Here is a 23640-nt window from a genome sequence, read left to right as displayed (position 1 = left end):
CAAATCAATCCAATACCAACCTATAACATTGCCCAATCAATAATTGCACCAACTCCCGGGAAATGTAATATGATTGGTTGACTATTATCATATGACTGTTTACGTCAAGTTTTGCTTTTGCGTCATTTATCATTTACTTTTTTGACGTTTGCTTGTGAGGTTATGCCTCTCGTACTTTTCTTCTTTACAGTTTAGTGCAGTTATTAAGATTTATGCTTTTTTAATATATAAGCATTATGCAAGACTCAATCGAAGACTACATACGAATTTCTCGAAACATTAAAGAGGGACCAACACAAGTCAGGTGTGTATTTGGAATTTAAATGAAACGCAGTTGTTTGTTTAACTTTTGGCATTTAGCGTTTCTAGAAAAGAGGCTTTGATAACTGCCCAAATTAAAAAGGAATGTGATGCAAAAGCAATGCAAATTCTTCAATTTGCAATAGAAGGGAAAATGAGGTCAGATGCTTTGTTCAGATGTGTAAGTCATTGTACCATTATTTAGGTAGTTAGAATGACTGCTTTATTTTAGTTACCATACATTAATCAGTCCCATTATCAAGATATTGTGGAGGAAAGGGCCATAAGCAAGTTGTGTGGTTATCCCCTGTGTTCTAGACACATTCCAGACATGCCAAAGAAACAATTTTACATTTCCACAAAAAGTAAAAAGGTTTATGATCTTACGGATCGTAAGGTACACATTTTGTGTGCAGAGTAGTCAAACGGTAGTAATTCAAATATTTTAGAATTACTGCAGCAATTTCTGTTACCGAGCTAGTATTCACATTAAGGGTCAGATTGACACTAGTCCATTGTGGCTCAGAAAACATAACGAAAAATCACACTTCACACTTTTAAACAAATCTGAAAAGTAGTTTTTTGGTTTAATCAAATTTGTGCTGATTACATTTGTTTTAGGGGTTTACCTGGAGAAGTTGTGGATATAGGCGTAGTAAGACCACCGACTGAACCAATTTTTACATCAGTGTCGGCGTTTACACAGATGTCCCTAGATGAAGCAGAAGAGCTGGAGCTAAATCCAGAAGAACAAGAAACTAAAAAACAACCAAAAAAGCCAAAAAAATTCCAGAAAATTACAATGAAAACAATAAAAGAAAATGAAGAGGAAGTTGAACCAGAAGAAAACACTTATCATGATCATATCAAAGCAAATGTTAGTCCTGTAGTAAGTGATAAGGACCTTATTTTAAAGTCAGAGGGAAGTTGCAATAAAGAACCACAAATTGAACAACAATGTTCAGTAACAGTTGAACAGAAAAAGCCACAGTATTGGAAATCCACAAATAACCTTGATGTTGAATCACACATTTATAAATGTTTCAAAGAGTGGCTTTCATTGGAAACATACTCTTTTATCTATGGAGAAGATAAAGTGAAGGAAAAATTGGATTCTCAAAAGTTGAGCGACTATTTTGAATCCTTAAAAATTGCAGAGTTGCAAGTGGAACAACAAAAAAGATATATGGATATATGCAGGAAACTGCATTTGAAAGAACTTGCTGATGAAAAGTTTGATAATGCTGTTATTGGCAACCACAAATTGAATCCCATTCCAGATTATCAACAATTAAAGAAAGATAATAGAGAACTTGATTTGAAAATAAAGTCATTTTACTCTGGAGAATTACATGTTCAAGAAGATAAAAATTTCCCCACAAAGAAAAGGGAAGAAGAAGAAGAAGAAACCAAAAATGATGATGGACCACCAGCCATATTACCATTGGTTGATGTCAACGCACAAAATGCCCTAAGGAGAAAAATATTTTTAACGTCACTCAACAAAACGTAAGTTTTCATTTTGGGTTTTCATAATGTATAGGTTTAAGTATAAAGTTTTTTTTACAAAGTGCCCAACAATCTTGATGACAGTACATATATGTAACAATTTTCAATACATCATCGCGTTTTTGAGATAACAATAAAATTTAAACATGAGAAAAATTCCTCAATTTAAGCAAAACTTCTTACAGGGTCCAACTTTTATTCCAAAGCTTGAAACTTAATCCAAACTTGGTTCTCTCAGACCTGCAGGCTTTAGTTAAAACGTTCAAACTGAAACCTGACAATATTGTGTTTAAACCTCCTCTCTGGAATTATATTGCAATAATTCTTTTGAAAATGTAAGTTGATCACAATTACTAGATATAAGGGTATTTACAAGTTTGTTTTTTAGTTTGTCCATAAAAGACGAGTCCTTGAAGAAATGTTTAGACACCGAAAATTCCAAAGAGCACTTTAATGTATGGTTGTCATCACTTCCTCACAAGGACCGGTTAGTCAACGATGTTTTGAAACTCCTTGAAGACATTGATACGTTTGTTGAAGATTATATCATTTGTAAATAATTTAATAAATCTATTTATCAAGTAGGTATGACACGATGAAGTTTTATTAATACATCATCAGTTGTCGGTTTTATTTTAATTTTTTTTTTTTTTTTTGTATTCGTTCCAAGGGTTTTCGCGCGTATTCAAAATGAATAGTAAAGTGAATATGTTCTCGGCCAAAAAAGTGCGGCAGCATGGCATGCAGTCGAATAAATGGACGACGAAAGATAAAATATTGCAGTACAGAGGACTTATCAATCTATACAGTAATTTAAAAACGATGTATTTCATTTGATATGCGTGGTAATTCAAAATTTGTAGCTAGAGATCACAAAATTGTCGATTCGGACATAAACGTGACCAGGAAAAAAGTTCAGAGAGAACTGAAAGATTTGGCGAAGAAGGTGTTTACAGATCGTTATGCGCTGGACAATGCTGTTAGAGGAGACAAACAGAAATTGAGAAATACTCTTTCTGATCATAGAGAACTCCAGTTGGCTTTCCAAAATTCTCAACCAAAGGTATGAACAGGTACACAAATTGTAAAAACAAGGGCGGGAAGTTGATAAAGCATTGTCATGTATGATTACATAACATGTATAGATGCCTTCAAACTTTGGAAGTTCATGTGTTATTTCCTGATCCCAGTAAGTGCTGGACAAAAACACAAAATGTGATTAGGAGCAGGGACGACTTATTCCCCCAAAAATTAGGGGTGTAATTCCGTTTTCATGTGTATACAAATTTTACTGATGTATTTATTGTGGTGGCACAATAACACGTCGGTAAGCAGAGAAAGATAAGTGGCCTCGTGGTCTAGTGGTTAGGATGCTTGCCCGGAGAGCGAGAGGCGTGGGGTTGGAATCCCACCGAGGCACAACATTTTTCTCTGCTTACCTACATTTATTTATTAAAGTAATGAATACAAATAAAATCCATTTGGACTGAAATAAATTTAAAATTATATCAAGTTTGTGCCACAAAAGCGTCTGGTGCGACGTAGTGCGCATGCGTAAATATCCAATTTTAGAAGTGGTGTGGGTGCAATGACTCTGACTCGTTTTGTCTCAGTCGGTATTCGGCAAATCGGTTTGTCCGTGGAAGGTAGTGTCCATTTTGGGTTACTACATAGAGCAGTTTCTGATTTAAAACAGTGTATTTATAACAACAAAATGAATTTTGGCGTTTTTGGAGTTCGCCAACGTAATGAACAAGCGTAGAAAAAATTGCTTATTTTAAAATTCAGTGTTCGAGTTTTTACCGGTGGCGATCATCAAGAATGCCCCTTAGGTCCCGGACCTGTGAAGGGCCGCTTCGAGAAGAAACAAAGATTGAAGCGGATCAGATTGATTTTCGGGTCCAATTATGTTCCTTTTATTAGGAGTTTTCGAGTGTGAGAACAGCATAGAAAATGCGAAAAAAATCCGTTTCTCACAGTTTTGTCGCCGAAAAGAGTTCATAAAAATGCATTTGCCATTATTTTGTCACCGTTCCAAACTGTCTCTTGAAGAACTTTATGATCCGAACTGCAGAGACTATGCCTGCTGAAGGGATCTTCATATATGTAGATAGTCGAGGCTTCGGAACTCGGTTTCTTCTTCTACCATTTTTGCTATTATGGTAGGCAATTGCATTTAGTGTCTGTGTTTGGTACCAAAGGAAGGAAGACTTGGTGTATTTATACTCATGTGAATTTTTCTGCGAAAGCGTTGTAATAACCCCAAATTTCCCGCCTTTAAATTGACCTTGAAAAAGTTTGAAGGGCCTGCGAAAAATTTAAAAATGCAAAATCTGAATTAAGTAACTGGATGCAAATACACAAGTTATTACGGGGTGTGGCGGCTGATTTTTAAAGTTACGGCAGTTAACAGAAGCACAACAAAAGTACCCCTGGGGCGTTGTAGCACAAGTGGAGTTTGGGGATACCGGTCTGGAGCTGTTCTCCCCCCACGACGGTGATTCTATCTATCACAAAGCCTACCCGCACGCATATCTCCATTACGAACGTGCCCTGCGGAACTAGGCCACTACGGTCGCCAGACTCGCAAGTGGATCTCCACTATTGGTCCAAGTCGAGAGCACTACAAACCGGCGGCCGCCCCTGAATCTGTGGGCTTGTACAGTGACACGATAAATCTCGCCAGCTCGACTCATCATTGGCTCGACTAGGAACCGAACTTCGCTTCTGCCACGTTTTCTGTGTCATTTAACCTCAATTCCATTTTTAAATATTCAATCTCTTATAACTTTGATATTAACAACAACTGAACAAGTGTTAAAGTTTCAACGAGCAATAAACAACATTTAAATTCGCCATATACCTAATCTTGTGAACTTTTGAACAAATAATTCTTATGTAAGATTAAAATTGGACATCAAATAATTTATATGATAGAAACATTCATCAACAAAGTATTTACAAAACAAAACTTAGCAAGGATTTATGAAACAAAAGATCTGGTGTGAAATGAACTTGTAGAAATAGAAATATGTATTATGTGAGGTTAAAACTGTAGAACATGAAATTTACGTTCAATTAAAATTATACAACAAATAAAATTACTAAAGTACTTTGAGATTGAGAAATATTGTATGAGGTGAAAATTTGCAAAGTTAACAAAATTTACATGAGATTAATAATTGCCACACTTTCAACGATCCAAACAAAGAATTTACATTATGTCAAATTATATCATGATCTAAGTGATTGGTTACTTCAAAATATAATTTACTTTGAGAGTTTAAAATACCGCGAACTCGTTATCCCAACAAAACACATAATAGACAAACACAAAAATATCCAATCATCGCTCCAAGGGAAAAAGCGTCTCGGTGATGTAATCAATCTGTAGCGTTGGGAGGGAATGCCTTGATAAATTAATCAATCCGTAGCGTTGTGAGGGCATGCCTTGATAAATTAGTCAATCTATAGCGTTGTGAGGGCATACCTTGATAAATTAATCAATCCGTAGCGTTGTGAGGGCATGCCTTGATAAATTAGTCAATCTATAGCGTTATGAGGGCATGCCTTGATAAATTAGTCAATCTATAGCGTTGTGAGGGCATGCCTTGATAAATTAGTCAATCTATGGCGTTGTGAGGGCATGCCTTGATAAATTAATCATGATAACGATGATAATAATGATGATAACCGCCTAAGGGAAGAAAACATTTTAAACCCCTCCCGCCAGTTCTGGTTTAACTGCCGTAAATGAACTATTAGCAATCTTGTGTGAAGAATTTAGAAGTGTTATAATGTAACACTTACGTATATGCATCCAGAAACTTATGCGTAATTATCAATAAGTGTTTTACTGACTAAGTGAATTTCATGAAATCTTCTAGCAAGTGGTTTATTTAAATAATCCTGATTGTTAAACTGTGTTTGCACTAGCTGACTAGTAAGAAAAACTAACTTGATTGGTGAATTTACAAACAATGAAACAAATTTACAACACGTGTTTCGCGTTAACCGGAAGTCCGCATTTTTCGATTAAAAGGCCGCAAGAATTAACCGCGCCGCTGTTAATTAATTTCAGCGCGAAAATTTTGATTTAAATTCGGTCACCACAGCGTACTGGAGTGTGGTCCATCTGGTGCAGTCCTCAATGATATAGATCCTGATTTAACTTGAGTTTCACATGGGTGTGATCCAAACAGATATTCAGAGATAACTCGGTATCTTTGCTGCAGTAGAGGGTTCATGGGACCTTAATAAATCGCTAACTGCTGACTTCATAACGTTATCCGAAAGGTATTTTGTCGTGAAAGTCCTAACTATTCGTATTGAATACAACTTCCTCTGTTAGGGACGCACACTTTAATGGTAGAGAAATGCCCGTTCGCTGAATTTAGAGCGTGAATTAGAAAAATGTAGGCAGTGCCCAATAGGACAGCTTCCAGCTTCAGTTAGCATGGCACGGAAACCCCGAATACAACCGAAAAAGAGAACTTGGTCGGATGTTCCATATTTACCTGTTAAGTACATTTGATCGGTCGATGAAGTACGAGGGCAGAATATGCTGCACACGCATAATTAATTGGGTCAGTGATAACCAACGCGCGGAATTGTATCTCATACGCTAGATCCAGTGCTGGCGCGGCGATAGTTTGATTACAAATATATTTTTTTTTGGACTATATCAACATAATATAACATTTCAAGATCACAAATCTGTGGTCCTGTGGTTGAAAAATTAAAAAGGGCATCCAGTATTATTATTTGAAGTAATATAGAAGTGGTATTTTACTAGCTGTAAACACTCGTAGCGACGCACTGGCTACGACCTTGTGGACCAGCTCAAAGCGTCCCCGCTGCTCGCCCTAAAACACACCTTACTTCAACTGGGGGATTGCACCGGTGAGATAATTCCCCGCGTACTGGTGATAACTTGCACCATAAGAGCCATCGGTTCGAGCAGTGAGTCGCTGGTCGGAAAAAGGGCGGAGGAGAAGCAAGGACGAACTGGGCTCTAAACGGACCAATCAAACAACTGATAAACGGGATTCGACACATCTACCTCGGTTCTAATGCCGAATTCTAATTATAAGAAGTTCGAGCCGCGAGACCGAATTAGGTCAGAAAAAAGAACTAGATGACCTTGAATGCCGGTCGGGCTGCGATTTTAATTGGCCTTGAAGTGCTTTGATTGGTCATACGTGAATTCTGGCCCAATTTGGAAAAAAGATGTGTCGTCCATATCAACTGCTAAACGATTTGATTGGTCAGTGATAACGTCTGCCCACATAAGGCGTCAGAACAATGAATGTGTGCATCGGACGAATTCCTGGAAGACATTGACACAAAGAAACGGTTGTGATGTGGATTTGCGAACCCGTGGAAAGTAATAAATTATTTTGATGGCTAAATTATTTGAAGGTGACCCCAGAATTTGGGCTTTTTAGTACTTGCGATAAGAGGGGTAGGTTGATTACGATACAGCGACTTTGCGCTGCAATAGGGTTAATTTAAGGGTGGGATTTCCGATCAGCTACAATACATGCTCAAGTGAAATTTCATCTTCTAGTAGTCCATGTTCCCACTTTAACCGCCCGTAGGCTCTAGGACTTTCTCCGAAGCGAGAACCACCATCAAGAAACTTTCCACTACCTTCTCGAGTCCAACACCAATGCAGGTTAGCACCGGAGGTCGACAACTCTCGGATGGGGGGGGGGGGGGGGGGGTCTTGTAAGTCCACCGTAAAGTATCAAAATTTGTCTGGGTACCTCGAACAAGTAGGTCTTTTCTTTGCGCGCTGTGGATTTCCTAGGTATTTGGGAAATTCAATTCTCTCTACCCAGTCTGTAGGTACTATGGGAGGTGAAGTTGGCTAGCTTATTAAATGCAAAAATAAATTTCGATCTGCAAGCCTTTTTTTGAAATATGTGCAAGGAACGACTAACTCGGCAGGATGCCAAGCTGATAACTGCTGAGTTAACTCTCTCTAGAAATCATACATCCGAATAGCCTCCTAACCAGCAGGTGGGGCTTCATCAGAATACAAGCGCTCCGCATCAAGGCAGAGGTTTTTACATTTCATTATGCCAGTTTTGTGCGAAGCTGAATACATCCTGGGGGGATTTAACTAACCCTGGATGAGGCTAACTCACACCCTTCAAAGCTTAAGCCTACTTAACTCATCGGCCAAGTGACCAGAAGTAGGAGGTCCGTAATACTCCACATCTAGCCCTGGGTCAGTCAACTGAATTTCCGTGACCTGGGTACCGACAGCATACCGCTTTTCCCAAAGAGTCAAAAGATGCTCATGGCGGGTTAAGATGCATATAAGGACCGGATAACATAGCCTCTATTGCTCTGCGTCAACCCCCACCTTCTCGTTGATGCAAGCTGTTTTCATAAATGGGGGCTCTGACCCAAAGGTTTCTATTCCTAATCCAAAGTCTATAAAATCTGGCACCTTTTACTTCTGCCGCAATTGCCACATGGTTGGTGAGAGCCCCGAGGGCGTTTAACGGGTACGAGGAAGCCGGGCGGCTGCAGAGGAGTGTTTTTGACGGCTCGGGGAAAATGGAAAGTTGGTTACCAAGTCAAGTTACTATTTTTTTTTAAATACCTACTTCAAAAGCTTTGTAGATAGAAATTTATTTCGCGAGTAGCGAGCCATAGGAATGTCCTTTGGGGTCGGGGAAACCCGTTAACCGCCAAGCTTGCAAGGCAGAGGCAATGGGGAAGGTTCACCAGTACCTATTTGGTCGAGGTGCGGCCTCTCGACAGACAAAGGTTGGAATCTCGGAGCTGACTTTGGCCTCACCAAACGAATACCGTCCTCCGGTGTACCCGTATTGGGTTGGAATCGAGGAGGTAGTGAAAAACTGAGGTCCACTGGCGACTTCTAAGTGTTTCACAAGTACTTTGAACACCAATCGGTGACATGCATAGCTTTGGCCGCGAACTAGGAACTCCCAGAAAAATCACCAAAAGTCACACTTTTAGAATTTCCTCTCTCGTAATGCTGTGATGGCCCGTCACTAAATCAGTTCACGAGAAAATCGCAACAAAAAAACGAAAAACATTCCCAGAACATAAAAACAAAATTCGCAAATTTGCAAATCTTAATTAACTAACACGCATGTCCAAATCTACATATAGTACCGTTCAAACAGACTCGACCACCAATCCACAAACGTAAAAACAAAATTCGCATATTCGCAAATTTCAAATATCATTGCGCTTATCATACATTGCGAACAACACGCGCAGAACCGTACATCCATAAAAACCGCCAGTCGTAATTACTTTCATTAGAATTCGTACCCAAACTAAAACAGCAGCAGACGAAACCCAAAAGCGTTTAATTTATGCGTTTTTTGTCAGGGGTCTTCGATGCGTTTGCTGTGAATAGATAACGCTGGGGACGGAAGGAATTGTTAGCGTTAACAGATATTCTTCTTTGCGGGCGGTACTCTTGGCCTTGCGTCAGCTTTTCCTGGATTTGCGGATTCGACCCTGCGTTCTCGACACGGATATTTTTGGTGGGTTTTTGGGAGGTTTTCGAACCGGAACCACTTTAACCATAATTGTGTAGCCCGTTTATTACAGTTTTGCATGCTTTAGCTGTGTAAGTTTAACCTTATGTTTTATTTTGCCATTTTCCATATACATATTTACTCATTAATTCTTTTATTAAGCTTGTAGTTTTTATCTTTCAATATATGTATCAAAATGTTAGGAGCGTTTCATTATTACCTCTTCCCCCCTATGCAGTTTAGCTCTTCCATTTCCAAGGAAATGGGCCTACACCCAAATAAATAATTTTGTTGGTGTCCAAATGCTCGGCCGCGGTCAAAAACAATTCGGGCACGACAATATATTATCTACTTTAGATTACCAAATTTTACAATACCGGGCATTTTTTTTAAACTGAACATTGGCCTATGTTCAGTTTTAAAACGACGCTGTCAATGCAGAAACATTGTTGGTTGCCAAACCAAGAGAAATCGTTTGAGTAAAGCAGAGCTTTTTTACCGAAACTACAGCGTGTTATCCACATGTTCAACAATAAACAAAACTATAAATACGACAAAAATTTTATAAAACAAAAACTAAATTTTATAACAAATATTCGAAATGATCGCCTCCCTGTTCCAAGCAATAACCAAGTCTGTGATGGAATCCTTGCACTGCATTTCGTACGAAATTTGGATTCAACTCTTGGCAAGCTCTGACTATTCGTTCTTGTAACTCCTGAATTGTTTGAATTTCTACATGATCATAAATTGTATTATGTAGGTGTCCCCAGAGAAAAAATCATTTGGCGAAAGATCTGGTGATCGTGCAGGCCAAGCTACAGGACCATATCTGCCTATCCAACGTTCACCAAATACATCATTTAAATAATTCGTAACTATTCTACACGAATGTGCTGGTGCACCATCCATCTGGAACCAAATATTTTCAATATTTAGTGGTTCAGTTTCAGGAATAATTTGGTTCCTTAAAAGTCTAAGAAATTTATTTGCATTTAAATTGCCATCAATAAAAAATGGTCCAATGAGCCTATTGTTTATTAAGCTAGCCCACACATTTAGTCTTTCTTGTACTTGATGGCGAATTAAATTTTGCACATGAGGATTTGTGCGAGCCCAGTATCTGTAATAAGGACATTTTGGCATAAATAGCATTGAATAATAAAATTGTAGAAAATCTGACCGATAATTTTGTGAATTAACTTCGCCATTCCTACTAAATGATGCCTCGTCTGTAAACATAATGTTTTCTAAAAGTTGTTCATTAGTGTTCAGTGAGTTAAACATCAATTCACAAAAATCCGTCCTCCTAATTTTATCCTCTTCAGTGAGGTATTGATGATTTCTAAATTTATATGGTTTAAATCGACATTCCTTCAAAACTTTTCGAATTGAGAATCTGGAAATACCGAAGTACCTTAGTTACTCATTTGCGTTATGGTGGATATTGGTTCCTCTTCAGCGTAGCATAATACGTTTAATTTCATCTCTTCGGTTAAAATGTGACATCTCCTATTTCTTTGATGATGACTACTAACGACACATCCTCTTGCATTAAAATTTTTAATTATTTTACAAATTGTTGCGAGAGACGGAATTGGCCTAGTAGGGTACTGTATTGAAAATAAATCCCTTACAATTCGCGTGCTACTACCAGCTTGGTACCATTGCAGTATTTGAATTTTTTCTTCTGTTGAATACATTGTGTGCAAGCAGTTTTGACATTTTAGAAAACATTTCAAAGCATTCTATTTGATTCTACTTTTTTAAACGATGAAGTTGTTGTAATGTTGGTTGCATTACAGTTGCAATTGACTGCGTCGTTTTAAAACTGAACATAGGCATATGTTCAGTTTAAAAAAAAATACCCGGTATATTTAAGATAACAAATATTTGAGCGGTAGACCAATTACAACAAAGTATCACAAAACATCAATTAATATTTATTAATGTAATTCATTCCCTCCAAGAGACTGATGACGTCTTAAAAATATTTGTTGAAAAAGAACGTCTTCAGAAGGATGGATTTGTGGCGACACAATATAATGTGGAAAGTGATTAAAGATAATTACGTGCCTGATAATCTAGTGGTCAAAACACCCGTCCGGCAAGTGGGAGACGTAGGTTCGAATCTCGCTCAGGCCATGACATTTTTCCTCACTTCCACAGGTTATCATGCATAAACAAGTACTTAAATAACTAGATGTTTTTAGGTTGTAATTGATGAAATCGAGCAGCTCAATTTCAATAGACGAAAAACACTCGATAAGTTATTTTATGAGAAGAAAGTGAAATCACAGAAATTGATCGATTTGAAAGTAATTTCAATTTAACGACGATGATACAACTTTTTAATTATGCCGGTGTACTTGCAGTTAGAACAAGCTGTGCTCGAGGATCGCCTCAAATATGCATTCTTAGGTCAAATCAAAGAGGAAAAAGAAGCACAGATTATCACAGGGAAAGTTCAAGACGCTATTTTAAGAAAAGAAGCCGCGTGGTCTATTCAACGTATTTACACAGAAATACGGGATATTATGAAAAAGGTGACGAAGAAAGATATCATTCAAATGACAATGTTTTCAAATTTCAGGATGCTTTGTATTTTGATGCTATTCTAGCAACAGTGACGAATGATGGCTACCATCAAAGCAAATGTTTCCTGGGAGCAACAAAGTTGGGTCAGTTGGCTACAGAGTATTTGGATGATAGAAGACAAGAATACGACACATTGGAAAAAATTATCTTGAAAGACATGGGTTCACGTAAAACCGATATAAAAGTTTTACACGAACAAGTTAACAGCACATCTGATAGTATTAAACTACTGCTGAGAAAAGATGTAATTTTATTCTCTTTGATAATCCAGATGGATTCTTCGTCAAAAGTTATCATTTCAATATTTTTAATTTTTAAATTGCCAAATATTTTCTTATTTTTATCTTATTCAAAACCTGTAATAACTGGTCTTTTGTAGAGTGACATTAACACATGTGCTATCAATATTGCTGAGTCCCAGAGCGTACACGAGCTAAACAAAGACATAGGAGAAGTAGAAAAGACACTGAAATTCTTAAAAAACACAACATTAGTAAATTCCTACAGCGCCATATATCCGTGGTATGTTTTTTTAAAAACTTCATTTGGTCAGATTAAATCCAAATATAATATCAAGTTTAGACGAACAATTTAAACAACACCGCCGTCTCAAACATCTTGCAGAGAAGTTTGAACGTGACAGAGACACTTTATTAAACAAAACTAATCATGCTGAACTCATGAACAATGTTTTAAAAAACACAGCCAACGACTACATAGCGGAGTTTGTACCAAAATAAAATTAGATGATTTTTTCACAAAAGCGGAATTTTAGATATCTTTACAAGAAGCAAGAATACAAAAATTCAATTATTCAAATAAGAGAGGAAAACGAAAATTGCGCAAAGCTTCTACGGAAAAAACACGAAGTGGCTGCGCAAATACGAATTGCGCTCAGGCAGCTGTTGCAACTCTCCTACAATTTAAAACCTCCCGAAACAATGAAAAAAAAATCGTCGTCATCTACACCTCACCCATTCAATATTGCGCAAGAGAAGGAGAAAAAAATGGAAATACCCGATGAAGATGAAATTGACGGTTTAGGCTACTGCTAACGAGTAAAGAGTCACTAAATTTTATCTTTTTAGGAAGAAAATTAATTTCCATAATAAATAAAAAATTTTCGGTTTTGATGGCTACTTATTTTGCTTTGCCTGAAAAAACAGCCCCAGATGAAGCTTACGAAAGCTTTGAACAAATGATGCAAGCACGTACGATTTTTTTCTCTAAAGTTGAGACAGCATTAAGCGAATCATGTAAGTAATTTATTTTCTTATTCATTATTTTTAAAAATAGTTTGAATTTGACTTGACTAAAATTAACATGAAAGCAAACTACGCACTGACTCTAACACGAAAAAGCCAGTCGCATTATCAAGGTTATACCCCATTCCTCGCAAAAGAGGCATCCAGGCGACAGCGGCTCGAAAGGCATCTCCTTGTGAAAGTTTATTCGCCTTAACTACAGCCACAAGACTCGCATTCCTAAGGCTTACTTCCATCCTCGTAAATTAGACAGTCGAGTAGACTTGTAGTCCGCCAGGATCGTAAATCCGGTATCCAGATAAACATTCACGTGAAAACGACGAAGAGAGAAAAACTCTCAATTTGAATGTGCGGTCCCGTCACTCCATTAGCGTTAAAATCTTCCAAATTTTGACGACAATTTATTCAAGTTATTGGTTAAATAAAAAAATTGTTCACAAAGATTACATCATGGACTCAACTACATAAACACATAAAACAGAACACACATGAAATAAACGCAAACTAAAGGTTAAAATCAAAATAATAATTCGAGAACAACTATTGTTACGATTTACGGGCATTTAAAATCGGTGTGGGTAAAACTCAACAATTTATGTCTCGGTAATACAAATTTATACGACTAACAAACAGGGATTATGTACAGAATAATTCCGACTCAACTTGGACTCTAATTCTCTCATTGACTAGACTAGACTAGACTCCTCCCGACAGTGATCTCTATTTAAACAGCCGTTCTGCAAAGATGGCGGACATCGCTTTCGAGGTTGTTCTGGAATCCGCCATCGAGATAATTCCCGCGACTTATAAATATTTAACGTGAAATATTTCACGTTAACAACTCTAGATGCAGTAATAAAATACAGGATAGAATTTATTTATCAATACTTGGTATACCAAGATTATGTATAATGTAAACCACTGTGATAAATTGACATGTGAAAAAAAAAATTGAAAGCCCGCGAAAAATTCAAAAATTAAAAATTTGACCATGGCTATGATCATGTGACAAAATGGAACTCTACATTGTGTTTTGAAAAATGGCGGGATGCGTTCAGACGCAAATGGTGGACTCCAAGTTTGGAAAAGTACCGCTAAATAAAACACAAAATATATGCAGGACACAAAATTATTTATTCCTTCACTGACAAAAAAAAAAAGAAAAAAAGGCGACTAAGTTGCGCAGGTTGAAGACCTTCTTAGTGCTCAGCTACAAAAAAAAATTCCAAACTTTGAATGGAACTAAATTAAACGTTCTGAATCAATGCAAATATTTGAATATCACAAATTTAATCAAAACAAAGAAAAATCTGAATTAAAGTAACTGGATGCAAAGACACAAGTTATTACGGACGTGTGGCGGCAAATTTACATTATGGCAGTCAACAAGCGAACAAAATTTTAATTAAAAGCTATGCAGCGACAGCGGCACCAAAGCGCTATAAGAGTGTGGCGATCAAAATATGTCAATTTCATCTTAGACCACAACAAAAATACCCATAGGAGGCGTTGTAGCAGGAGCGGAGTTTGGGGTTCCTGGTCGTGGCTGTTCTCACCCCACGACGGTGATTCTATCTATCGCAAGCACTGCCGCAAAGCACTTCTCGTCATCTCGACCGCCGCTGACTTCTATACAAAGTTTCAAAAAGAGCAATAAACAACATTTAAATTCGCCATACACTCTCGTGAAATATTTGAACAACAAATAATTCTTATTTGAGATTAAAATTGGACATCAGATAATTTATGATGGAAGTACAAAATATGTACAAAATAATAAAACTAGCAAAGATTAAAAAAAAAACAAAAAAAGATCTGGTGTGAAGTAAAACTTGTGCAGACAAAAAATTACGTGAGGTTAGAAACTCGGTGATGATACGATGATAACTGTATAAGGAGAGAAATCTTAATCCCCCCGTCTCTCAGTTCACGATATTATAAGTTCTGCTGCACTTTTCTACAGTCTTTTTCCACAGTGGAGCAACGTTAGGTTAATTTAACTGCCGTAAACTTGTGTGAAGAATTAAGAAGTGTCATAATAATGTAACACTTAAGTATAGCATCCAGAGACGTTATCCGCAATTTGGTAAAAAAAAACTCCTAGTAAGTTTTTCTAAACAAATTCCTGATTGTTAAATTGTGTTAGCACTAGTTAACGATTAAACTCTTAACATGAATTGTGAATTTACAAACAATAAAACAAATTTGCACAACGTGTTAGCGTCGGTCGAAAATTTGCATTTTTCCGATTAGAAAGCCGCAACAATTAGCTACGCGTGTTGGGGAAACTGTGGCGTCGCCGTCGTTACGATTAATTGTCGTTAAAGTATTTCACTTTTTTATTAATTACCAAACCAACTAAACTTAACCTAGCTAACTCACCACGTGGTTACACACACACCAAAAGTGAAGCCGCCCTGTTCTAATAACCTCTTAACTAAAATTCCAAGCAGAACTACCTACTAACCAAAAAGCGTTAACGTGCACATGGTTGCTGCTGTTAATTTTTTTCAGTGTGAAATTTTAATTCAAATTCGGTCACCACACCACTTTTGTTTGTTTTTAATTACGAGTTTAAGATGCCCTTACTCTGCACCGTCCCTAATTCGTATTCAATTTTTTGCAGCTCTCCTGCAAGGTTTGTACACTGAAGCAACAACCCAATTAACAAGAGAAGACATTAAGAAACAAAGTAAGGAACTTGTGGGTGCCAATACTAGAAACGAAGATATGGTTCCAGTGTTTATTGTTCCAACTAAATCGAGATTACTTATAGCCATGAAAAAAAGTAAAAGCAAAAAACTTTAATTTTGATTTTTGGTAATAAATTATCAATACATTAAAACAAGTATAACTAGAAATATTTTATGTATTTGATGAAAGCTAGAAATTTTAACGATAATTCGTGATTACAAAAATCTTATACATCTAGAATGATCCTAAGATATGGTTTAGTCTTCTTCTGCTAAAGCTGCAAACTTGTTTTGGGCGTATTTAGGCAATTCACCATCTGAATCACTATTTTCTTCTTCGTCTTCTTCGCTGTCTTCGTCACTAGGTTCTTTATGGTCTCCAGCTGATCCAGCTACGTCATTATCAGACTCATCTGATAAGTAATCCTTATCATCGACGGGATGGTTACTATCATCTGATTTTGCTTGGATCCACTTAACTTTTTCCATGTCAGGATGTGATGTCCAATATTCTGAAATATCAAAGAAATAACATGAGATTTTATTTTGCATCATTTGTCCTTTTTTAATGTATTTTTATTGTTTATTATTTAATGCCATAAAAATCAGGTAAAAGATTTTATTCAGTTTGAGTATGATTGACGTCTGTTTAATAAGTTGGATTTAGTTCCACCGTTTTCCGCTATGCGCATGCGCAGAGATCAGTTTTACCTTTTTTGTTGGTGTAACCTGGAGGCCTCAAGCACAAACAAATTTTACCATCAAGAGCCATTCTTAACAAATCATTAGCAGCACGATAACTATCTAATCTAGCAGCTTTTGCGGTAAGAAAACCGCGTTTTTTCGCCCAACCATCACAAATATCCATAGCGCACCACGTGTCATCATCTTCTGGATGTTGTATCCTTAACATATTTGGCAAATCTAAACGTTCTCCTAATTAATGGACAATGCAAGTTATTTTTTTTATTACCTCAATTATAACTAATACTTTACCTAAAAACTTCACAGTAGTAAACGGCTCTCGAAGTTGAGCAATAGGGAAGCTGCCCATTAAAACTTGTAGAACCTTGGGTGTAACAGAAGGAAAAACTAAACCTGGACAATCACACAACCTGACATTTGGGGTTAAAAATATTGTTTGAAAATGTTTAGTGTGCCCTGGAGTTCTTGACACACTAACAACTTTCCTGCCCATAATAGCATTAATTAGAGAAGATTTACCAACATTGGGTTGACCTAAACAACCAATGGTTAGAACCCCGTTTTTATATTTTTCGTGTTCAAAGAAACTTGTGTCAACTGATTTCATTTCAACGGTTTCCCCAATTTCTACTTTTTCGTCCTCTTCATCCTCATATTCTAAGTTCATCTCTTCTTTGATTTTATTCTGCCACGAACTGATGTCTAGATTATCGCCAACTATAGATTTACAAACTTCAAACAACTGTTGACTTCCTTCGGCAGCTAGACGGAATTTGCCTCTTCGTTTACGTACTTGTAGACCTGTGGAAATAAAACTCAAATATGATGACAAATATTCAAAGCAAGTGCTTCTCACCAGCTCGATTTACTTGGGTTCCTACTAAATTATACCCAGGAAGAGTAGTAAACATTGCAATGTGTAGATTTGGATAATTTTTTTCAAAATATTTTTTCCATGCAACAACTAAAGGCGCCGGCGCCAAATCAATCTTGTTTAGGACTAAAATAAAATCTTTCTTTAGGGTTTCAGTGACGTATTCATAGAGCGACGGAGGGAACATGTGTGCCTAAATAAAAATAAGCTCTGACTATGACATGAAACACAAAACTAGTGTAACTTACGGGAAATCTAATATCCACAATATGTAAAACAATATCAGACATCTCAAGAACTCTCCATAATTGTCTCCAAGTTTCTAAATTTAATTCAAAAAAACCTAAATTTTTTAAATCAAATTTTTCAATAATGTTGTTGACATAATCCTGAAAACGTCTTTAATTGAATCAAGGTTTTCCAAAAATCGCTTTATTACATTGAAATAATTAATTTCTCGTGCTTCTAAAGCTTCTGTGCTTATATCATACGACCAGTGTGGTCTTTTAGGGAAGCCCAATTCTTTAGGAAAGTATTCTTTTGAATCAATTTCTAGGGCTTCCTCAGGAACGACGTCAATGGTTTTGCATGCTTCCTCCTTTCGTACTTTAATTTCGGCATTGCTCTCACGATAGAACTGTAAAGCGTAGCGATTTCGATCAGACCTTCCATCTTTAGAAGGGCAGTAGTGAAATTTTTGAATTTGACGTGGTTCGTTGTCACCGCCGCTTGGTTTAACTGTACGATTCCTGTTTCTAGCGCCGTATCCCTCTGTAAATAAAACATAAAACATGGTGTTTATTTAAAAAATTTACCAATTAACCTTGAGGAGCATTTTGTTTGGACTGTTTTTTAGCCTTTAACTGTTCTTTTTTCGCTTTACCGCTGAACGGTTTCTTCCTTTGGGGCATTTTATACGGGATATGTGATATTAAACAAGTTTATTCACGTTTTAACTAGAACTAGAAAATTTGAAGTCATACGGAAAACGTCAAAGTTGACAGTTCACTGCGAAAGCAGCGCGAAAAATTAGAAACTACGTAGACATTCTTTAAAGTCGAAAACTATTTTTTTAATGTCATTGTTTTTCGATTTAGTAGTACGAGGTACTTCATAAAATATGTTTGTAAAAACTATCAACGTGAATATTAATTGTAATTTTATTAGATTAATCAGTTTTTTCCAGTTTTAAGTTTCTACGTTGATGGACGAGCGCTGTTCTACTCTCCCCTGAAATTCTACTTCATTTTAGCACGATGACACGAAGACAGTTTTGACCTTGATTTTAACAATTCAACAATTTGGAAGAAAACAGTGACTCATTTCTTTAAAAGCATTCAATTCTTGATTTATAAAACTTACGTTAATGTGGCATAATGGAGTCTACAGGTTTTGAAGAAGAAAGTTCCTGGAACGTCTTAAGTTTAAGTTCAGGTTGTAATGAAGACAATTACGCAAAAACGAAAGTTAACTCAAATTGTGCTTGTAGTAACCTATGTCCTAGAAAATTATGGCTGGTATATCCTGATTTCACTAATCGTTTTTATGTTTATCTACAACAAAACACTGAAGTCATATTTATATAAATACAAGGAGTACAAATTCGAGAGAGATTATTCAGCAAAGTACCACAAGAGTAAGTACAATTTTTGTTGTTGTACTTCCATAACTGAATATGTTTTAGATCCAGATGTATTTGCGGCTCATGTTAACGCTCAGCAACAATGGGCTGAGAAGATGCAAGCAAAATATGATAGAGAAGCTGAGGAACATCAAAGAAAGATGAAAGAAGTAGAGTAGGTGGATTGATATTTCGTGAACGTTATTACTTTTGTTTTAGAGAGAGGAGAGGAAGAGGCAAGAATTAGTAGAAAAATATGGTTCTTCACAAGGGGGGCATGTACTGGGAGGTTCAGGAGGTACCAAGAAAGATGATAAGCCAACTACTTTCAAACAAGGTGCGATTTATTGCGTTATCGCTTTTTATATTAAAATGTCTGTTTTGTAGACTATAACCCATTGATGGGTCCTGGAGGTTCTTCATCATATCGCGCTCCTAAAAGGAGTGCTTGTGGAGGCGGTGGATGTGGAGGTGGCGGATGTGGGCGATAAACTTATTTAAATTTATAACGATTATTCATGAATAATAAATTTACCATTGATATAATAGTTATTGTTTAAAAAAATCTATTTTCTTTAATGTAATAAGGTGTGATGGTAGGTTTATTGTTGTCATTTTACAATAAAGTAATTAATTTTTTAAAAAATTGGCGCTTCCTGGGTAATACATTTGCTGATCATTAAAATCACAACACACTATGTGTATCGTTTTCAGGGATGGTGAAATTATTTCAAACTTATTTCCTGGTTAAAAATCAAATTGAACAATAAAGCGTTTGTGTACTAATTTAAATAAATTTCATGTTAGCACTGCAGGTCAAGATGTCGGTCAACGTTTGTTTTTAAATTAGATCTAAATTCAGACGGAAGTATTCTAAGAGAACGCACGTAAAAGGGGAACGGAAATTAGGCGAAAAAAATATAGATCTTGTTTTTTGTAGAACCGGAATCTTATTCGAAAGCACGGAGTAGGAGAAGCAGGAGAAGGAGAAGTAATAGATTGGACCGTGTAGTTCACTACGTATCGCTGACTTTCTGCGGCGCCACTAGTCTTTCGGCACCTGACATACTGTGGTTTTTTCACCTAATTTCCATTCAGTGTCAATTTCGTTTACCTTTTATATGAGTATGTTTTCTCGACGTTTCATGACGATTATTTTGGTATATAGAGTACGAAAAAGTACATTTTTAGTTCCCCGTTTCTGTCTGTATGTCATCTGTCGACTGTGTCAATTTTATTAGGCAGATCATTTCCGAATCTACTGTGTGGTGATCAGATTTGAATTAAAATTTCGCGCTGAAAAATAAAAACAAGCGGCGCGAAATCGCATTTGAATAATTTGAATTTGGAAAAAAAATCAGTTAAGAAAATCGTTAAACCTAGGCAACTATGTGCACGTTTAGTTCTTTTCTGGTAGTTGGTAGCTCTCCTAGGGAATTTCTGGGGAATATCTAGTGACGAAAGTTAATCGTACTGATTGCGATGCCATGGTTTTCCCTTAGATCATATGCGAATTTTCGACCGACGCTAACACGTGGTGTAAATTTGTTTTATTGTTTGTAAATTCACAGTTCATGTTGGGAGTTTAATTGTTAACTAGTTCTAACACAATTTAACGATCATGAATTTGTTTAGATGAGTATTTGCTAGGAGATTTCATGAAATTCACTTAGTCAGGACTGATCCTTTGTTTACCTAATTATGAATAAGTTTCTGGATGCTAATACTAAGTGTTACATTATAACACAAGGTTGCTAATAGTTCATTACAGCACTTAAATCAACCTAACGTTGCCCCACTATCGGCATATATATACATAAAAAATTAACCTCATCTGATTTTGTTAGCTTTGCAATTTTTCTCTATCTCATAATTTTAACTTCAGTAATTTTCTTTGTTGTATAATTTAAATTCAACGTAAACTTTCATGCTCTGCAGTTCCTAACCTCACGTAATTTTTTTCTCTGCACAAGTTTTATTTAATATCAAATCTTTTTGTTTTTATAAATCTTTGCTAGTTTTTTTTGTTATGTAAATATTTTGTTGATTAATGTTTGCATCATATAAATGTCTGATGTCCAAGCTTAATCTCAGATAAGAATTCTTTGTTGTTTAAAAACTTTAGTAGAGTGTATGGCGAATTTAAATTATATTTATTGCTCTTTTTGAAACTTTAATACTTGTTCAGTTGAGTCATACAAATTGAACTGTTAAATGGAATTGAGGTTAAATAACACGGAAATACGTGGCAGAAGCGGAGGGCACGGTTGCTAGTCGAGCTGGCGGGATTTATCGCACCATCTGCATAAAAGGATGCAGGTTTGAATAAAAGTCAGGGGCGGTTGAGATGACGTGACGCTGTTGGCTTCTGACTATGCTTGCGATAGATAGAATCACCGTTGTTGGCAAATTTTTGCTGTACTCTAGACTGAAATTGACATAGTTAGATCGCCATACTCTTATTATAGTACTCTAGTGCCGCTACCCCTGCATAGTTTTTTTATTAAAATTTTATGCTCTTGTTGACTGCCATAATTTAAATTTGCCGCCACACGTCCGTATTAACTTCTGTATTTGCATCTAGTTACTTTAATTCAAATTTTTCTTTGTTTTTATCAAATTTGTGATGTTCAAATATTGAACTTTGTGTATTATTTAGCGGTACTTTTCCAACTTTGGGGTCCATCATTAGCATCTCAACGCATCCATTTTTCAAAAACATAACGTAGGGTTCCATTTTGTCAGACGATCACAGCTATGGCCAAATTTTTGAAATTTTCGCGGGCTTTCAATTTTTTTTCACATGTCAGTTTAAGGCGGGATGTTTGAGTTATCACAGAATTGACTGATTTATTAAATTTTTGAATCACCTGTATAAGCAAATCTAAAAAATATGAATGCAATGATAAATTACAGGTATAGACTGATCATATTTTGCACATTTTAGATAGGATTTGTTCGTCAAAATTTTGAAATGACGTCATCAATTTTTTAGGGGGGGATGAGCAAATACCTTTTGATCAAAAATTTACCATGCTTATGATAACTTCAAAACATCTCCAAGATTTTAAAGTATTCGGTTTTGCAGATTCAAAATTAAATTCCAAAATGGTGTTTTATAATGTTATTTTGTTTTTTCATCACATTATTGGTGGAGATGGCTAGACAAATTTTGGTTAGCGTTTTACCATCTACTGATATTCCTAATGTAAATACCAAATTTGACAACAATCGGCCCAATACTTTCGGAGATTATCTGCCTAATAAAAATCCATGATGGCAGACAGACATACGGACAGACGGCCGCACAGACAGACAGACGGAAAAAAGGAACCTATTTCTTCGTACTCTAGGGGTCATGAAAGCTCGAGAAAATGTAAAAGTAGAGTCGGTCGACGAACTCGGGAATTAAAAAGTTACGATTAGCGCTTTTTTACAGCCTTATTTCTATCAGTTACCGCCCCCGCTCTACAGAAGAACATACAATAAACCCCGCCCACCCACCCGCCTCCATTTAGGTAATTAATTTTATAAAAAAATAGTAACTTTTTACTACCAAAATTTATTGCAGCAGAAAGAAGACGAAATTAATTTTTAAAAGAAAAAATTAACAGTTTAAATTTAGAGAATTTAAAAATTAATGACAAACTGTCCAAAATTATGGTGGGTTTAGACTATTTACACTTGTATTTTATATTTTTCCTTATTACACATTCTATTTTTTGTATTTTTATCTAACATGCCATTAACGTATGTTGTATATATGTAATATGGCGAATAAAACATCACCATCACTATCACTATAAACGAAAAAAAATCCCTTGAAATATAAGGTGTAGATCGAATAATTTATAGAAGAAAATAACAATTTATCTGTTTTCTCACCAACGGTTTAACAAATTTGCCGAAAATTCTAATAAGACAATGGTATTGTCAATAATTAGCAGTATTAAAAATATTGACCAGAATGAAGAGGGGGTGGGTGGGTGGGCGGGCCTATTGCTTGCCTATAAGACTTTCTAGGAAAAAATTAATCTTAACCCCACCCACCCTCCCGTCCTCTCATTCTTTTTATGAAATAAGAAATAAATCTTATAACAAATAGTACAACAAAAAAGTCGCGATTAGCGCTTTTTTGCAGCCTTATTTCCGTTATAGTTACCACTTGCACTCTACAGAACATATAATACAAACTCCGCCCACCCACCCGCCTCCATGTCGGTGATTAATTTTATAAAAAAAAATGGTACTACCAAAATTTATTGCAACAGAAAGACGAAATTTATTTAAAAAAAATAATAACAGTTTAAATTAAGAGAACTTAAAAATTAATAACAACCTGTGATTGCAGGTAAATTTGGAATAAACGAAAAAGTGATTACGAATGCACTTGAATAAAAAAAAACTGACGAGATGGCGCCTCGAGACTGTAAAAAAAGCACTATTGTGTGTTAAATTTTCTTGCGTTTCTTCAAGCTATGAATCTTTATTAAGATTAAATTATTTGTTGCCATCTTTACGTACATTACGTCGGAAAATAGAGTAA

The 23640-nt window shown here is 36.1% G+C and overlaps 4 protein-coding genes across 7 annotated transcripts; 3 read left to right on the top strand and 1 right to left on the bottom strand.

Moving 5' to 3' along the window:
- The first annotated feature begins 123 nt into the window (after positions 1-123).
- LOC135134850 (RNA polymerase II subunit B1 CTD phosphatase Rpap2) lies at positions 124-2393 on the top strand. Of its 2 annotated transcripts, none has more exons than XM_064063706.1 (7): positions 124-304; positions 361-481; positions 551-697; positions 750-874; positions 922-1809; positions 1995-2144; positions 2198-2393. In XM_064063706.1, exons 1-7 carry the CDS (start codon positions 237-239, stop codon positions 2367-2369), a joined length of 1671 nt encoding a protein of 556 aa, XP_063919776.1. In that variant the 5' UTR covers positions 124-236; the 3' UTR covers positions 2370-2393. The 2 variants fall into 2 exon arrangements, with proteins under 2 accessions (XP_063919776.1, XP_063919775.1); XM_064063705.1 differs by having other exon boundaries at positions 125-304; positions 533-697.
- Positions 2394-2400: 7 nt separating this feature from the next.
- Positions 2401-18733, top strand: LOC135134848 (uncharacterized). The gene is made up of 11 exons (XM_064063701.1): positions 2401-2617; positions 2673-2872; positions 11552-11656; positions 11714-11884; positions 11932-12180; positions 12316-12458; positions 12514-12660; positions 12712-12974; positions 13025-13192; positions 15828-15989; positions 18660-18733. The coding sequence occupies exons 1-11, from the start codon at positions 2500-2502 to the stop codon at positions 18731-18733; spliced, it is 1800 nt and encodes a 599-aa protein (XP_063919771.1). The 5' UTR covers positions 2401-2499.
- LOC135134849 (guanine nucleotide-binding protein-like 1) lies at positions 16055-18499 on the bottom strand. Of its 2 annotated transcripts, none has more exons than XM_064063702.1 (7): positions 18297-18494; positions 17913-18244; positions 17722-17862; positions 17456-17666; positions 16891-17400; positions 16606-16830; positions 16055-16406 (listed from the first exon to the last, which is right to left on the bottom strand). In XM_064063702.1, exons 1-7 carry the CDS (start codon positions 18382-18384, stop codon positions 16153-16155), a joined length of 1761 nt encoding a protein of 586 aa, XP_063919772.1. In that variant the 5' UTR covers positions 18385-18494; the 3' UTR covers positions 16055-16152. The 2 variants fall into 2 exon arrangements, with proteins under 2 accessions (XP_063919772.1, XP_063919773.1); XM_064063703.1 differs by having other exon boundaries at positions 16293-16396; positions 16595-16830; positions 18297-18499.
- A 10-nt stretch (positions 18734-18743) lies between the features above and the next one.
- LOC135134851 (selenoprotein S A-like) lies at positions 18744-19642 on the top strand. Of its 2 annotated transcripts, none has more exons than XM_064063708.1 (5): positions 18744-18901; positions 18963-19109; positions 19158-19264; positions 19314-19431; positions 19482-19642. In XM_064063708.1, the coding sequence occupies exons 1-5, from the start codon at positions 18850-18852 to the stop codon at positions 19583-19585; spliced, it is 528 nt and encodes a 175-aa protein (XP_063919778.1). In that variant the 5' UTR covers positions 18744-18849; the 3' UTR covers positions 19586-19642. The 2 variants fall into 2 exon arrangements, with proteins under 2 accessions (XP_063919778.1, XP_063919777.1); XM_064063707.1 differs by having other exon boundaries at positions 18744-18907.
- The last annotated feature ends 3998 nt before the right edge of the window (positions 19643-23640 follow it).

The sequence above is a fragment of the Zophobas morio genome, unplaced genomic scaffold (genome assembly GCF_036711695.1).
Source record: "Zophobas morio isolate AGI-343-1 ecotype UQ-CSIRO unplaced genomic scaffold, CSIRO_AGI_Zmor_V1 ptg000024l, whole genome shotgun sequence".
In the NCBI taxonomy this organism is placed as follows: domain Eukaryota; kingdom Metazoa; phylum Arthropoda; class Insecta; order Coleoptera; family Tenebrionidae; genus Zophobas; species Zophobas morio.
Note: the sequence above shows the minus strand (reverse complement) of the source record. Positions and strands in the feature narration are given on the sequence as shown.

Excerpts from the sequence above, each read along its gene's own strand:
- LOC135134849 (XM_064063702.1), bottom strand. The coding sequence starts at position 18,384 with ATGCCCCAAAGGAAGAAACCGTTCAGCGGTAAAGCGAAAAAAGAACAG. Across the intron at positions 17,401-17,455 it reads AACCCAAGTAAATCGAGCTG|GTCTACAAGTACGTAAACGA; the intron begins GTGAGAAGCACT and ends TTATTTCCACAG. Across the intron at positions 16,407-16,605 it reads AGGTTACACCAACAAAAAAG|AATATTGGACATCACATCCT; the intron begins GTAAAACTGATC and ends TTGATATTTCAG.
- LOC135134850 (XM_064063705.1), top strand. The coding sequence starts at position 237 with ATGCAAGACTCAATCGAAGACTACATACGAATTTCTCGAAACATTAAA. Across the intron at positions 305-360 it reads GAGGGACCAACACAAGTCAG|CGTTTCTAGAAAAGAGGCTT; the intron begins GTGTGTATTTGG and ends TTTGGCATTTAG. Across the intron at positions 875-921 it reads CTTTTAAACAAATCTGAAAA|GGGTTTACCTGGAGAAGTTG; the intron begins GTAGTTTTTTGG and ends CATTTGTTTTAG.
- LOC135134851 (XM_064063707.1), top strand. The coding sequence starts at position 18,850 with ATGGAGTCTACAGGTTTTGAAGAAGAAAGTTCCTGGAACGTCTTAAGT. Across the intron at positions 19,110-19,157 it reads TTCAGCAAAGTACCACAAGA|ATCCAGATGTATTTGCGGCT; the intron begins GTAAGTACAATT and ends AATATGTTTTAG. Across the intron at positions 19,432-19,481 it reads GCCAACTACTTTCAAACAAG|ACTATAACCCATTGATGGGT; the intron begins GTGCGATTTATT and ends TCTGTTTTGTAG.
- LOC135134848 (XM_064063701.1), top strand. The coding sequence starts at position 2,500 with ATGAATAGTAAAGTGAATATGTTCTCGGCCAAAAAAGTGCGGCAGCAT. Across the intron at positions 2,618-2,672 it reads AGGACTTATCAATCTATACA|CTAGAGATCACAAAATTGTC; the intron begins GTAATTTAAAAA and ends CAAAATTTGTAG. Across the intron at positions 12,661-12,711 it reads GCCAACGACTACATAGCGGA|ATATCTTTACAAGAAGCAAG; the intron begins GTTTGTACCAAA and ends GCGGAATTTTAG.